Here is a 12344-nt window from a genome sequence, read left to right on the forward strand (position 1 = left end):
CAATGTCATTTGTTAAAGACTTTCCGTTGTTTTTTTTACCTGCTCATGAGAGCGATGCCAGAGGAGAGGATTCAGATTTTTATTTTTCCGTCTGAAGATAACTAGATTCCCTGAGTGCTGTGAAAGCAAAACTAGTAATTATACTTTTATTCCTGTTGGAAAGTCGAGTAAAGCCTGAGCTGCTCATCATGCTGGTTCACCAGGGACGCAGGAGATGATATAGATAGAGGGGTGCCTGCRGGTCAGCCTGGTGCTTTGCTTGCATGACATATCTTTTTCTGCACAGAGAAGGGTCTGGGAGCATGATGTGTTTGCTAAAAGGTATTATCCACAGCATCTTTCCTTGGGTGAGTTCTCTTAAAGGTAGAGAGGGCGAGAGGAGTAGCAGGCAACCCTTGGCAAAAACTCCACAAGGCCGGTAATGCACCCCGCAGCGACAGCCTGCCCGGAGGAAACCATCCGAACTCGCTGCAAGGGGACGGGCTGAGAGAGCACCAGCCCAGCAGAGAACCCGCRATGGTGAAATGAAGTGGGCAAGACCAGAGGCTCAGGGGGTGCCGGCCGGCACAGACCCCCCCCAGCAGCCTCACCCGGCCTTGCTCCCAAATAGTGCTGCGCCACCAGCACTGGTGACTGTGGTGGGCCTCCAAACTCCCCTGCTCAGCCAGCTGCCGCACCACTGGGCACTCTTATGCCGGTCCAGATTTGCTAATAAAGTAGATTTATTAACACAAATGTTTATTTTAGAATAATAAGTTTGGAATTATATTATTTTCTGTTTATTTGTTTTTTGAATGAGCATTTTTTGCCAGCACAGTACAGCGAGGAAATCAAAGACAAAGTGCCTGCAGCTGCTCAGGTATTCCCATTAGCACTACGTGCAGTGTGCTGCTCTAAGGCTCAATGAATAATTCAGAACACTATGCTACAACGAAAAGTCACTTTTTTTTTTAAATGCATCTCAAAACAATAACAGCATAATTCACCTCAAAAAGAGGTGAGAAATCCAGTGCCCCTAAATTACAGCAGAGAGATGAAAGGCGAGCGCGGACCTGGCCGAGCACGGGCAGATGCCTGGAAAACGCTGAGCACGTTACGAGCTGCCCCGGGACAAAGGCCAGCTGCGAAGGCGCAGGGCTGTAACGCGGCAGCAGGCTTTCCTCTTTCATGCTGTGCATCAGCCTGCTTTGAGGGTTTTCGTTCTCCTGCTTTAAAACATCTTCCAGACAAACTTAAATAAAAAGCTCTCTCCCTCTCTGCCACTCTCTTTTTTTTTTCCCCCCCCCCCCCCTCTTTTTTTGGGCATCTGTGCTTAGCTCAGCTTAGAATATAACACATTTAATGCACTTATATAATGGGTACAGAATGAAAGCATACAGTTTTTTTTTTTTTGTTTTTTTTTTTTTTTTTTTTGTTTTTTTTAGTAATAATAATAAGTCCAGCCTTTCACAGATCCAGCTTAGTAATATAAAGGAGCACGGCCTTGAGGTAGTCAAATTGCAAAATCCCTGTCAAACTGAGTAGTGGAGTATCAGACTAGTGCACTTCCTCACTTTCTTCTTCTGTGTCACTAGCTTTCCAAGAAATCCATTGAACTGACCATACTTGTATGGCAAAACATTTTCATCAGCACTCACAAGCCTAAGCTCAGCAGGAAATATGGAAATCTTAGCAGAGCAATTCTGAGCTGAAAGGCAATGATTACTATCCTGCTGGACTGGGTCTTTTCATTTACAGCAGGAACAAAGAAATTTTTTTTCTTGCAGTTTAGGAGTATACCTTGACTCGGGAGTGGTTTTCTGGTGGGGCAAAGCAAGGCTTTCATAAAAATACTAACAAAATGCAAAATGAATTCATCTCTTCGCATTTCAATGGAAAATTTAAAATTTTCATTGGAAATGTGAGTATAAATAAACTCAGCGCAAATGCTATTTATTTATTTTTTTCAAATTTTTTTAATGTGTTGGGTGTTTAGCTTCCTTAGGGAAGAGAAACAGCCACATCCCTTCCAGCTCTCACTTTTTTGTTCTTTGATACCAACTCTTTAATTTTGATGGAAATCTTTTCCTCCTACCATCCTCCAGCTCAAGTCCAAATAGAGGCAGCAGCCCATACCCCCCCCTTTCCACGGGCCACCAGCCTCACGGCACCCCGCTCCGATGATGCACTTGCTCTTGCCCCAGGCAGCAGAAAAGGAGCAGGCTCCTAAACTGACTAACTACGCCAATGCCCCACAGACTAACCGCACACATCATCCCAATGGTAGGAAAAAATCCTTCAGTAGTGTCAGAAAAAAATCACCAAAATTAGGAGCAGCGAGGTGATGAGGCGGCACGAGCCCCCACCTCGGCCAGAGGAAGCCCCTGGCTGGTGACCATGCGTGGGCTGCGCAGGAACTGCTTCGGCAGCCACAGGCGAAAGGTAGAAGGGACAAATTTTGACCCGTAAACCCGTCATTTGTTTGGTATGTAGCATAATCTCACACCGCCGCCGCTGCCGCAGCCGCTTGGTCCTCTGCTTAATGATGTGATCATTAGGGACAGCAGTTACTTCCAGATGTGATGGCAGGTGGAAACCTGTTTTGCAAGCTGCCCCTAAAAGCAAGGGCAGGCAACAGACCTATGTAATTATAGTGGCCCACCACATACCTATTAACGCAATAGTACAATGGTGCAAATTTAGCTTTCATTTGTTCAAATTAAATCTGTTTATAGAATAAATTGCCCACAAAGAAATACAATAGTAACTCAGTTTTAAGTCTTTTGTGTGTTAATTATTTAACATTGCAGTAATTACTGTTCGCTGCCGTCAAAACAATGGATACAAAAATATCCCTTAGGCGTCCTCTTTTTATAGGCTCTGTGTTGAAAAAAAGCAGTGCTGCCAATATTCACATTTGTTACCAACAGTGTAGTCATTTGCACAGGCCTCACGTTCCTGCTTGATGTTCAGATTGGAAGTGCGGCCTCGCTGCCTTTGAAGGCTAGCGCACGGACGAAACCTCGGAGCAAGCCACTGTTTCCTGATCAAGGGTTTGTCCGGAGCAGGGGCAGAGGGAGGAAGTACAGCGCTTGACTTTCCATTCGACTCCCAGTGCAGACTAGGGATTGCAGCTTGCTTAAATTACTGTTTCTGATGAGAGGACCTGGTAAGTCCATTCCCTTTTCATGTTTCTAGAAGAGAAGGCTTTCTACAGGAGTGCCCCGCTCCGTAGCGTTGGACGGGCTGAAACAGCAGCCAGGAGGAGGCTCAGCAGCTGCTCGGGAGCCTAAGGGAGGGAAGATTTCCATTCCTGGTACTCACCACAGCTCTTCGCTTTCCATGCTTGTGCCTTTTGAGCACTTGGGGGAGGGGGTCTCATTTGCCCATTAAATGCCAGGCCGGTAAATGGACTTGTCAGGGAAGCCCTTGTGCCTTGGCCAAACCCCTCTGAAGCCCAGGTGGACCTACTCTTGTGGACACAATTGTCAGGATACAGGCTTTGCTTTTGGGGAAATACAAGCAGCAGTAACAAATCTACAGTTATGTGGTAGCTGCAAAAAAAAAAACACTGAGTTCTTGGAATTATCCCACAACAACTCCTTAGTTTTAGCAACTAATTTAGAATAAGAAGAGAGAGATGAAGRCAGGGAGGAAGCTCTGCTGAAATGACAATAGAAGTAGCCATTGTTGAAGCTGGAGGAGCCAAAGTGTTCCTTGTGCRGGAGAGAAAGTGCTGAGTAAATGCAGTGATGTCCCAGAGCCAAGAAGGCTTGCACACATCCTGACAGAGAGTCACAATTCAATAATGACAGCTCAAAATCAAGAGATAAGGTTTAAAATTAGCTAATGCAAGAGATATAGATAAGCAGGACATTTCCTCCACATGAATTATGGTAAAATTTTCTTTTGAGAAGAGAGGCCTGCATCATTGGGTTTTTTTTTTTTTTTTTTTTTTTTTTTTTTCTTTTGCTGACGGGAAACTCTACCAGGTATTAGATCTTAGCCAAGAAATTTCACCTGTTGAGGATCATCTGCACCATTTCTTCCCAGACAGTCAGGCTCTGCCATTGCACTCCTTTTTTTCTGCTTGCATGCCCTCCTCCAGTCCTCTCTACTCTCTCATTTCTCCTTGTGGTGTTTCACCAACCTTTGTGCATAATGGGACTGTGCCCTAGTCCATAACTGGGACTTTTGGAGACAAAGTAGCTCAAGCAGAAAAAAAATCAGACTAGAATAATTGTTTCAATAACCATAGTGAGCTGCAATGATGAACACATCCAGATTGTGCTTCCCTCTCCAAAGTGATGTAGCTCCAGTAAAGCCAATTCGATTATTTTAGGATTAAATGACATAGCTGGATAGAGAATCTCTCTCAAACGTGTAGTTACAGTCCATTTTGTATTGAAGTGAGGTGAGAATCAGAAGGGATTCTGTACTTGCAAAACTACTGCTTCTTACTTAAATATGATCCATTGTTTATCCTTACTGCATTTCTAATAGTCAAAAATATTATGAGCGCTTGGGTTTGGGCTGTATATTGAAAAGCATATTTCCATAAAATAGCGAGAAGAGTTGCAGCCCCAGGGGTCACTGGGGATTTCACTTTGGGTTCTGGGGGGGGGCCACTCTCTCACCCAGGGTGTCTAGGGAGAACTGCTAGAAAAAAATCATTGGAGAGCAGGCTGTGAAGCACAGAAGAAAAGAGAACTGAATATTGAGATCAAATGAATTTGAGTCAACATTGYAAATGGTCAGGAAAGAAAGCAACAGAATACAACATTATATTTAACAAGTGGATTATGTGCTTCTTTGGTAGTGCCTTCAGGTCAGCTGGTGTGTGAACTTTTGTTTTGAGTATCTTTCTTTTAAAGACAACAGCAAACTGGAGATGTTTTATACAGCAGCAAACAGGACAAAGGCTTTGAAAAATTATAAAGAGAAGTTATTCTAGAGAGAACCCAATACAATCCAAGACCAAGAAGATGGAGTGGAAATACATTAATTGCCTCCACAGTCCAGTAAGGATGCTAGCAAGGAAATTGGAACTGGAACACCATCTATCAGTAAGAGAAGTAATGGGATTTAGGTTAGATATGGAGAAAATTATGAAAATAAGAGTTCTGCAATAGAGTAAGCTACCAAGGGAGGCTGCAAAATTGCTTTCAGTGCATATATTCAAGGTTATATGTGACACCCATCAATTAAGACTGGTTTACGAACAACTAAACTGATCCTCCTATAGAGGGGAGGACTGAGTAACCCACTTCAGGTATGCTCCCTACAAAAAAGATCCTATATGCTATTTTAACAGAATTAATGACCTGCTTGCTTTGTTGCATAGAAAATATTAATATTCATTGCTTATGTGATATTTGCAAACTAGAGAGAAAGACTGTTTTCTCAAGTATACTATCAATCTGCCCAGGTGTCTGGAGTAGAAAACATGGCTGCGATATAACTTGGAGAAGAGAGTAAGTAAACATAGAAAACACTAAAAGGGGGGGGGGGGTTGCATGATAYGTCTTTCATCTTGAGAGGTCATCTGTCATCAAGTAGCTTGCAGCGCAAGACTGATCTTGTCACCTACAGCGGAAAATTATTTCCATCTTTATTGAAAATACCTCATTTGGCCAAACAGGGGCAAAAAAACAAGCAGCAACAGCAGCAGGAGCAGCAGCATGCAGAACTGTTTTATATGAAGCTATGCAATTTCTGGCCCCTTCTGGCCCACCTTAGACTTTTCTGCCCCTGAGGCAATGCTCCAAAATGTTATCACTCATTTTTGCCTGAAAGGTTAGCCAGTATCTGGGGCCCCACAGGTTGTTTCTCTTAAGAGGAGATGGGGTCAGTTCCTTCTTTGACACGGTCTTGTTTATTTACAAGGAAAGTAGCAATGCCTGGTTTCCTGACCATGGGAGGCTCCAACAAGGGGAGGCGTTTTCCTCCTCAAAATTTCAAGGCCCTCCTTCCAGTYCAGCTTGCAGCCTGCCTTGGGCAGCAGTTTCCACCTTTACAGTTATTGCAAAAAGAAGGGGTTATTCCCTTGTTCTCTTGGTTAATCTCAGGGTCATTCAACTCATCCTCCTGTTTAATCCCAGTGGCATCCTATCAGGCCCAGCGGTCACACAAGGATCAAGTGTTTGCTTCCCAGCAAGTTGCAAGTATAAAATCTGGGCAAGTAGAAACCCTTCAGGCACCTTCTTGCTTTTTCAACATTGCATGAAAAGCAAAGTATCCTCAGGAAAATTAGAACGAATCAGCATCAGGCAATAAAAGCATGGTTTAAAGCATGGCCTCTACCAAATCTTGAAATGTAACTCCTGGAGGCACAGCAGTGTTTTCACCTATGTATAGTAAGGTGCAGAAATAGCCTGCTAGCAYGATCTCTGGTTCCTATCTCAGGTCAACAGGCTTCCCCTTGGTATTCAGTTTAAAAGATTGTGTGTCCTTCTACTTCAGCCTCAGKACAGGAGGTTCCATGATGCAATTGCTGAAGAGGAGCATATGCTCTTGGTGGTTGCCTACCTTAATAGCAAGTTGTTTGCTTYACCCCATAGCACCTTCTTAGAAATATTTTCAACAAATAAAGAGACTGAAGATCTTGCATCCTGCTGTCATGATTCAAAGCACATTATCATCGCTCACTTTTGCTGGCAGTTCTTTGAAAAACAKGGACTCCAAAAGTGCATGACGATGTATATACATGCCAAAATGCATGTCTATACATGCATGCTCTAGTAACAATGCAATGCATACACAAATTACAATAGCAATGCATGCTCAATTGAAAGCATTGAAAATTGCTATACCACATTTTTGCCAAAAACAAAGACTATATCTTCACCATCATCTCATCACACGTCTCCTATTTTTAGTCATATTTTCATCAAAAGAATTCCTTAATGTAGCCTTGGCCCCTTTTATTAGCTTGACAGTGTTTATATACCTATAATGCTTATATAGCAAGAATTAACAAAACTGGAAAGTGTGAAATTTTACAGATTAGGCTTTGCTCAGATAGATCTATGTGCCTTGTGTTGCCACAGGACTGGCTCAAAATCATGTCCAGCCTCATCACTCTACTTMAAACATACATTGTTTGAATGCTGCAAACATGTACTGCAGGATTTGTTTAAGTATACTCAGACATATGGCCTGCGGCACTTCATCACACAAATATCACACGCTCGACTGCATTTACACTGCATGCAGGACTGGCTAAAATGAATGTGCAAAGCAGACACAGAGCAGACATGCCTCTGCGGACTCCCCAGGATGTTCATTCATTGCTAACCTGGTGGAAAGATGTTAGTCAACTGTGCAAAACAGCACCGTTCCTTCTAGCCTTCCCAAGCGAAGCCTGYGTGCCTAGGACAAGTGGCCTGCCATCAGGCACCCGGACTGCAGAGTGGCAGGAAGACTTACCCGCTGGAGCCCTACGTTGGTTGGAAAGCTCCATTGCACTCCCACCACCGACCCAAGGACTGGCTCTTCGTATTATGAAAGCAATTTGATTATACTGAATACCAGAATGTATTCAGTACATTCAGTACAACCCTGCGCCAGAGGGCTTTTGGCCACAGAATTGAGGCTTTTGGTATATCTCTTACAATAATTCAGCTTCAAGCTCTAAGACCGCACCTGTCTCGTGCAGGGACTCTGAGAGTTGGTGGTACTGATACTGGAGATGATGCTCTCAGACATTCATATTCCAGGATCTGCTATGCTAATGCCAGACTCAGTTTCCCAAGAAGGATTATCCAAGAGATTGTCTTATAATATTAACCCAGTTTCCTTCATACTCGTTATGCCAATCATAGAGAAATCGTATTTATCTGTCACTTAGATCATTTTATTCTACTTTCGGAGTGTATCTATCAGATTAACTTATAGTATTAACATACTATACTATGGGAGAGAAAACTTTTTAAAAGTCAGAGTAAATAACATTATTTCTATCTTGATGTCTCCGAGATAGCTATTATCTTGGCCTTCTGGCTTTCTTTAAAAAAACTCTTGGCTTTGGATTTTTTTCTGCCAATGTCCATCTGGTATCCTTCTCTACATCTAATCCTCCTACCAAAAGTCACGCTGTCTTTTCCCATCTACTGACACCTAATTCCAAAAACCTTTCCTCAGTTTCTTCACTCAGCATGAAAGAATCACCATACAGTTCAAGACCTAAATATGACAGAGTATGCTGCCAGGTCCCCATTCAAACCCCGTGCAACCAGCAAYTTTTTTTTCTGCTTTCATAAAAAACTGCAGCCACTAAGAGAACTGGGCAGATACAAATTCCAGTGGCAGCAGCTTTACAGGCCACAACTCCCAACAGCTAAAATAGCTCTCGGGACACACCCCACGTTCCTATCTAAGGTAGCCCCAAGCCTATATCTAAATTAAAACACCTGTCAGACATCTTTATCATGCCTAAATTCTTACTGAAGAAYATTGCACACCTTGGATGGTGCAGGACCCCAGCACTGATGGCAAGATACTAAAACCCTTCTCAAGAGCATCTCCCAAGAGAGCAAAGAATAACCCTGTTTCTCTTCAAATGAGGGTTTGAACAGAGCTGAGTGCTGTGGAACACAGAAATATAGAAGCAGACGCACTTGAAGAAGTAGATTTTTCTTACCCGACAGTAGCTGATGTCCAGACAAGCCTTGTCTGTCTCTGTCTTATAACCTGGACTGAAGCATCCATGTTAGGTCTGTGGTGGCACCTGGACCTGAGCACGGTTGCTTGCCTGGAGTCCGGCAGCAGCAGGACACTCATGCCAGCTCTGGTTCATGCTATCACATTAGTGACAATAATTAACAGTCCTCAGCAGGACCAGCTACCTGGGGTGCACCTCTACAGCCGTGGCTACGCTGCTGCTACCTGGATATCTGGTTCAGTCGCCCCTGGCTCATGCCCTTAGGGTTTGTGCCTGGCCTCAGAAGACACCGACGGCCAAAGTGCTCAGCTTCACTCACAGCTGCCAGACCTATAGCTGGATAAAGTATTTCAGAGAGCTCCAACTAATGTAAAATAACTCTTTAGTTTTAAGCCCTCATTCTCCTTCTATTTTTTACCTGAGCATATTGGGAGTAACTCTAATGCAAGTAAATGTGTAACTGTTAGATAACATCTGTGTGCTGCCCAGGTCCATGTGTAAAAATAACGTCCTGAATTTTAAAACCACTGAACCCTTAGCAGCTGCCACTGTAATCACTGAACACTGGGATTTCTGTAAGGAACAGTGGGGGTGAAACACCAACAACACCTAGGACAGGAGCTGTGCCAGTAGCATCGGGATGAAGGATGCTCGCCTCCTGTCTCTGGCTAGGAGAATGTCACCCTTTATTTTGCAGTTTCTATCATTTCTTCCTTCCTTTTGTTCTTTCTACAAATCCTAATTTCTGGGAGTGTGCTGCGTCAGAGCATGCATGTCACAGGATGCCACAGCTGCAGCCCTGCTTTCCTCGTGACGGATGCTAAGAGTAATGGTGAAATGGGCAGCATGGATGTTTCTGGCAAAGACCCTTCTTCTCAGACCTTCCTCTGCATATCAAAAAGGAGCTTAATGGATTACAATAAGGACTTTTCTAAGTGTCAAAAAAAAAAAAAAGAGAAAGAAGCCATTAAGTGTTGTTGGTGGAGGTTTTTCTTTTTTTCTTTTTTTTTTCCTGTGTAGAATCTTTAGAAATATGCTTAAAAAAGATGTTAAAACATTTTAGGGGAAAAAAAACAAAAAAAAACCAACAAACTATCCTTCTTGGAATATTAAACCTCTAGTGGTTTAAAGGAGACAAASAGCCAAAATTGTATTTCAGTGCCTTTACTCCTGTAATGCAATAATCATGCAGCTAAGCTTCCATGTTAGCTATTTCTCAACATACTTTTCCATGCGGAATTTGAGGGCCTCCTTCCAGTAGGAAATGGTGTCATTATGCTAATACAGTTTCACCATCACAAGCCTCTAAAGGAGATACAAGGTGCTGAGCAAATTGGTATATTTGGTTCTGATGCTGTCCCAAGAGCACTGCCCTGATGAAAGCTGCATTTTGTACCAGGAGTTCCACTACCAACAGGAAATTTGGGCAAATTTCTAACTGTTTGCTTAGGATTCCTCCAAAAACAYTTTCATGATGTCTTGTGAACCAGGATGAGACTTAGCTATTAGTTAACTAGCGATTCATGAATGTTACTGCCTATTACGTTTCTGTATGATACGTAAGTCACTTATAATTTCACTGAGCATACAGAATGGTCTTCTCCTGTCTGTAGTATTTCTGTCAGAGTAAAGTAGTTAAGAGTCAGAGCAGGAGCTAGTTGGGATATTTCATTTCATCTTTTTTAAGGTGGCAAAAGGCCTTTTTACATTAAAATACAAAATTTTATCAAAACGTCAAACTTGCTGACAGACTCCATGGAAACTTAAGCAGCTCATTTGTTCTGTCTCCAGTATTCGGCTTCTCTGTTTCTTCTGCCCTCCCCCTCCATTTTTGCCTTTTGAAAAAGAGGGGAACTGTCCCTTTCTGCGTGCTGGGACAGTGTTGACATGGCAGTGCTACCGTAGAGATAAAATGTGTAGGGGACATGTCTCAAAGGGATATTCCAAATTTCAGTTCTTCCTTGGAAAGCACGTTAGCCCCCTGTGATATAGAGGTGAAACACCATTTTTGCTAATGCCCGTGGTGATCAGCATCAATGCAAAAGTACGCAGATGCCGGATTGCTAGCTGAGTAAATGATGCAATACAATCGTCTCTGAAAGGTGATGAAAGGGAAGAGCAGTCTATTCCTTGCATTCTTTTTCCCCTAGTTCTCCAGCACTTGAAAAAAACTGCCCTGGAAATACTACTACTTCTGGTGTCAGACAGCTTGGGAATCTGACAAAAGTCAGAGGCAAGGAGATGTCTTACCCACACCAGGCCCCTTGTCTTGGTAACAGCGGAAAGGTCTGTTCCAGACCCAATTCAAAGTATTAATTTAATTACTGTATTTCTTTTAGATCGGACAAGCTGACTTCTAAGACATACTGATTAATGTTTTCAGAAAGAAACGAGCCTTGCCTTGCTAGATTATGTCTGTTGTGTTGGCGCTCACTCAGCAAAGAAAAAGAATGGTAAAGGGCTGGAATTGCATTAGAAAACATCCTCTCTGGCCAGCTTTCTGGGATTGCTTTGAAGTCTCACTCATCATTATTTTATGCACCCAGTTGTCTTTGTGCTTTTTTTTTTGGGGGGGGGGGCAGCAGAACACACGAGACTTGTATTTAGGATTTTTAATCAAAGCTGCAACTCTCCTGATTGCGGCAGTGGATTTCCAAGCTCCAAAGCAAGTGGGTAAATTTAACTCCCATGTTCCTGTGGGCGACGAGCAGAGCCGCTTGAAATGCTCTTTAATGAGCAGAGCCTGTTCCCGCTGTCAGAACRGGGAAGCTCAGCCCATGCCATGTGCAGGAATGGACAGGAGACCTCGGGCTGTGGGCCTCAAATGGACCRTGGTCTCCCTCCCGTGCAGGGCAGGACCTCATCCAAAGCACCTTGAAGTCCTTAGGAAATTTCCAATGGGTTTTCRTCAGATGCCCATACACAGGACTGAGTACCAGAGAAACCAGTAAGGCATGCAGCAGGGAGGCAAAGGGCCGCTTGCTTTGAGAGGCCCCATCCCAGCACACAGCGCAGCGCCCCGAATGCCGAATACCAGCACAGGTGCATCTGCTCTCCTGAAACACTGTGTACCAAATTCAGGGTGAAAATAGGATGGCCCGCAAAGAGAYCTCCCAGTTGGGTTCATAAATTTTCTAACCCTCTCCTCCAAYCCAAAATACTTCGCTGATCAAGGCCACGTTTGGAAGATTCCTCCCCTCCTTGCTCCCATTTCGGACGGACTATTGCGTGCAATCGCCGCATTTGCRGGATCAGATTTCCAGCCACAAGCTGCACATCGACTGATCCGTCGCTGCGACTGCCGCGGGGGCAGAGAGCCCCAGCTCCGGGCACCCCGTGCAAACGGGAGCTCGTCAGCGGGCCGGGCCTGGGTCCAGGTCCGGGTCCGGGTCAGCCCGGCGGCTGACAGGTTTTGGGCCGCGGGCGGGGCGGCGGCGGCGGCAGCCCCCGACGGGAGGGGAGAGGCGAGGGCGCATCCCCGCACCCCCGGGAGGAGGCTGCCCGCGCTCCCCGCTCCCTCTGCCCCCTCCTCCCCATTTGTTTGCTATAGGTGGCGGAAAGATCACGCTGTCATTAAAAGCACATCCCCTCCCTCCGTGCCAGCGCCGGGAAGAGAGAGCGAGAGGGGGGAAGAGGCGCGCCGAGCCCGCAGCCCGCTGTCCGCGCTGCCGCTATGGGTGTCGCCGCGCCCGGCGCCCGCGGC

General features: G+C 44.6%; 1 protein-coding gene across 1 annotated transcript in view; it reads left to right on the forward strand.

Annotated features, from left to right (window-relative positions):
- The first annotated feature begins 2159 nt into the window (after nucleotides 1-2159).
- Nucleotides 2160-12344, forward strand: part of RGMB (repulsive guidance molecule BMP co-receptor b) — a 29457-nt gene continuing 19272 nt past the window's right edge. The window contains exon 1 of the mRNA XM_085299763.1: nucleotides 2160-2262. Coding sequence (XP_085155889.1) covers nucleotides 2160-2262 — 103 coding nt within the window. The remainder of the gene's footprint in view (nucleotides 2263-12344) is intronic.

Source organism: Rhea americana, unplaced genomic scaffold, assembly GCF_003343005.1.
Source record: "Rhea americana isolate MKP2758 unplaced genomic scaffold, rheAme1 scaffold_153, whole genome shotgun sequence".
Classification (NCBI taxonomy): domain Eukaryota; kingdom Metazoa; phylum Chordata; class Aves; order Rheiformes; family Rheidae; genus Rhea; species Rhea americana.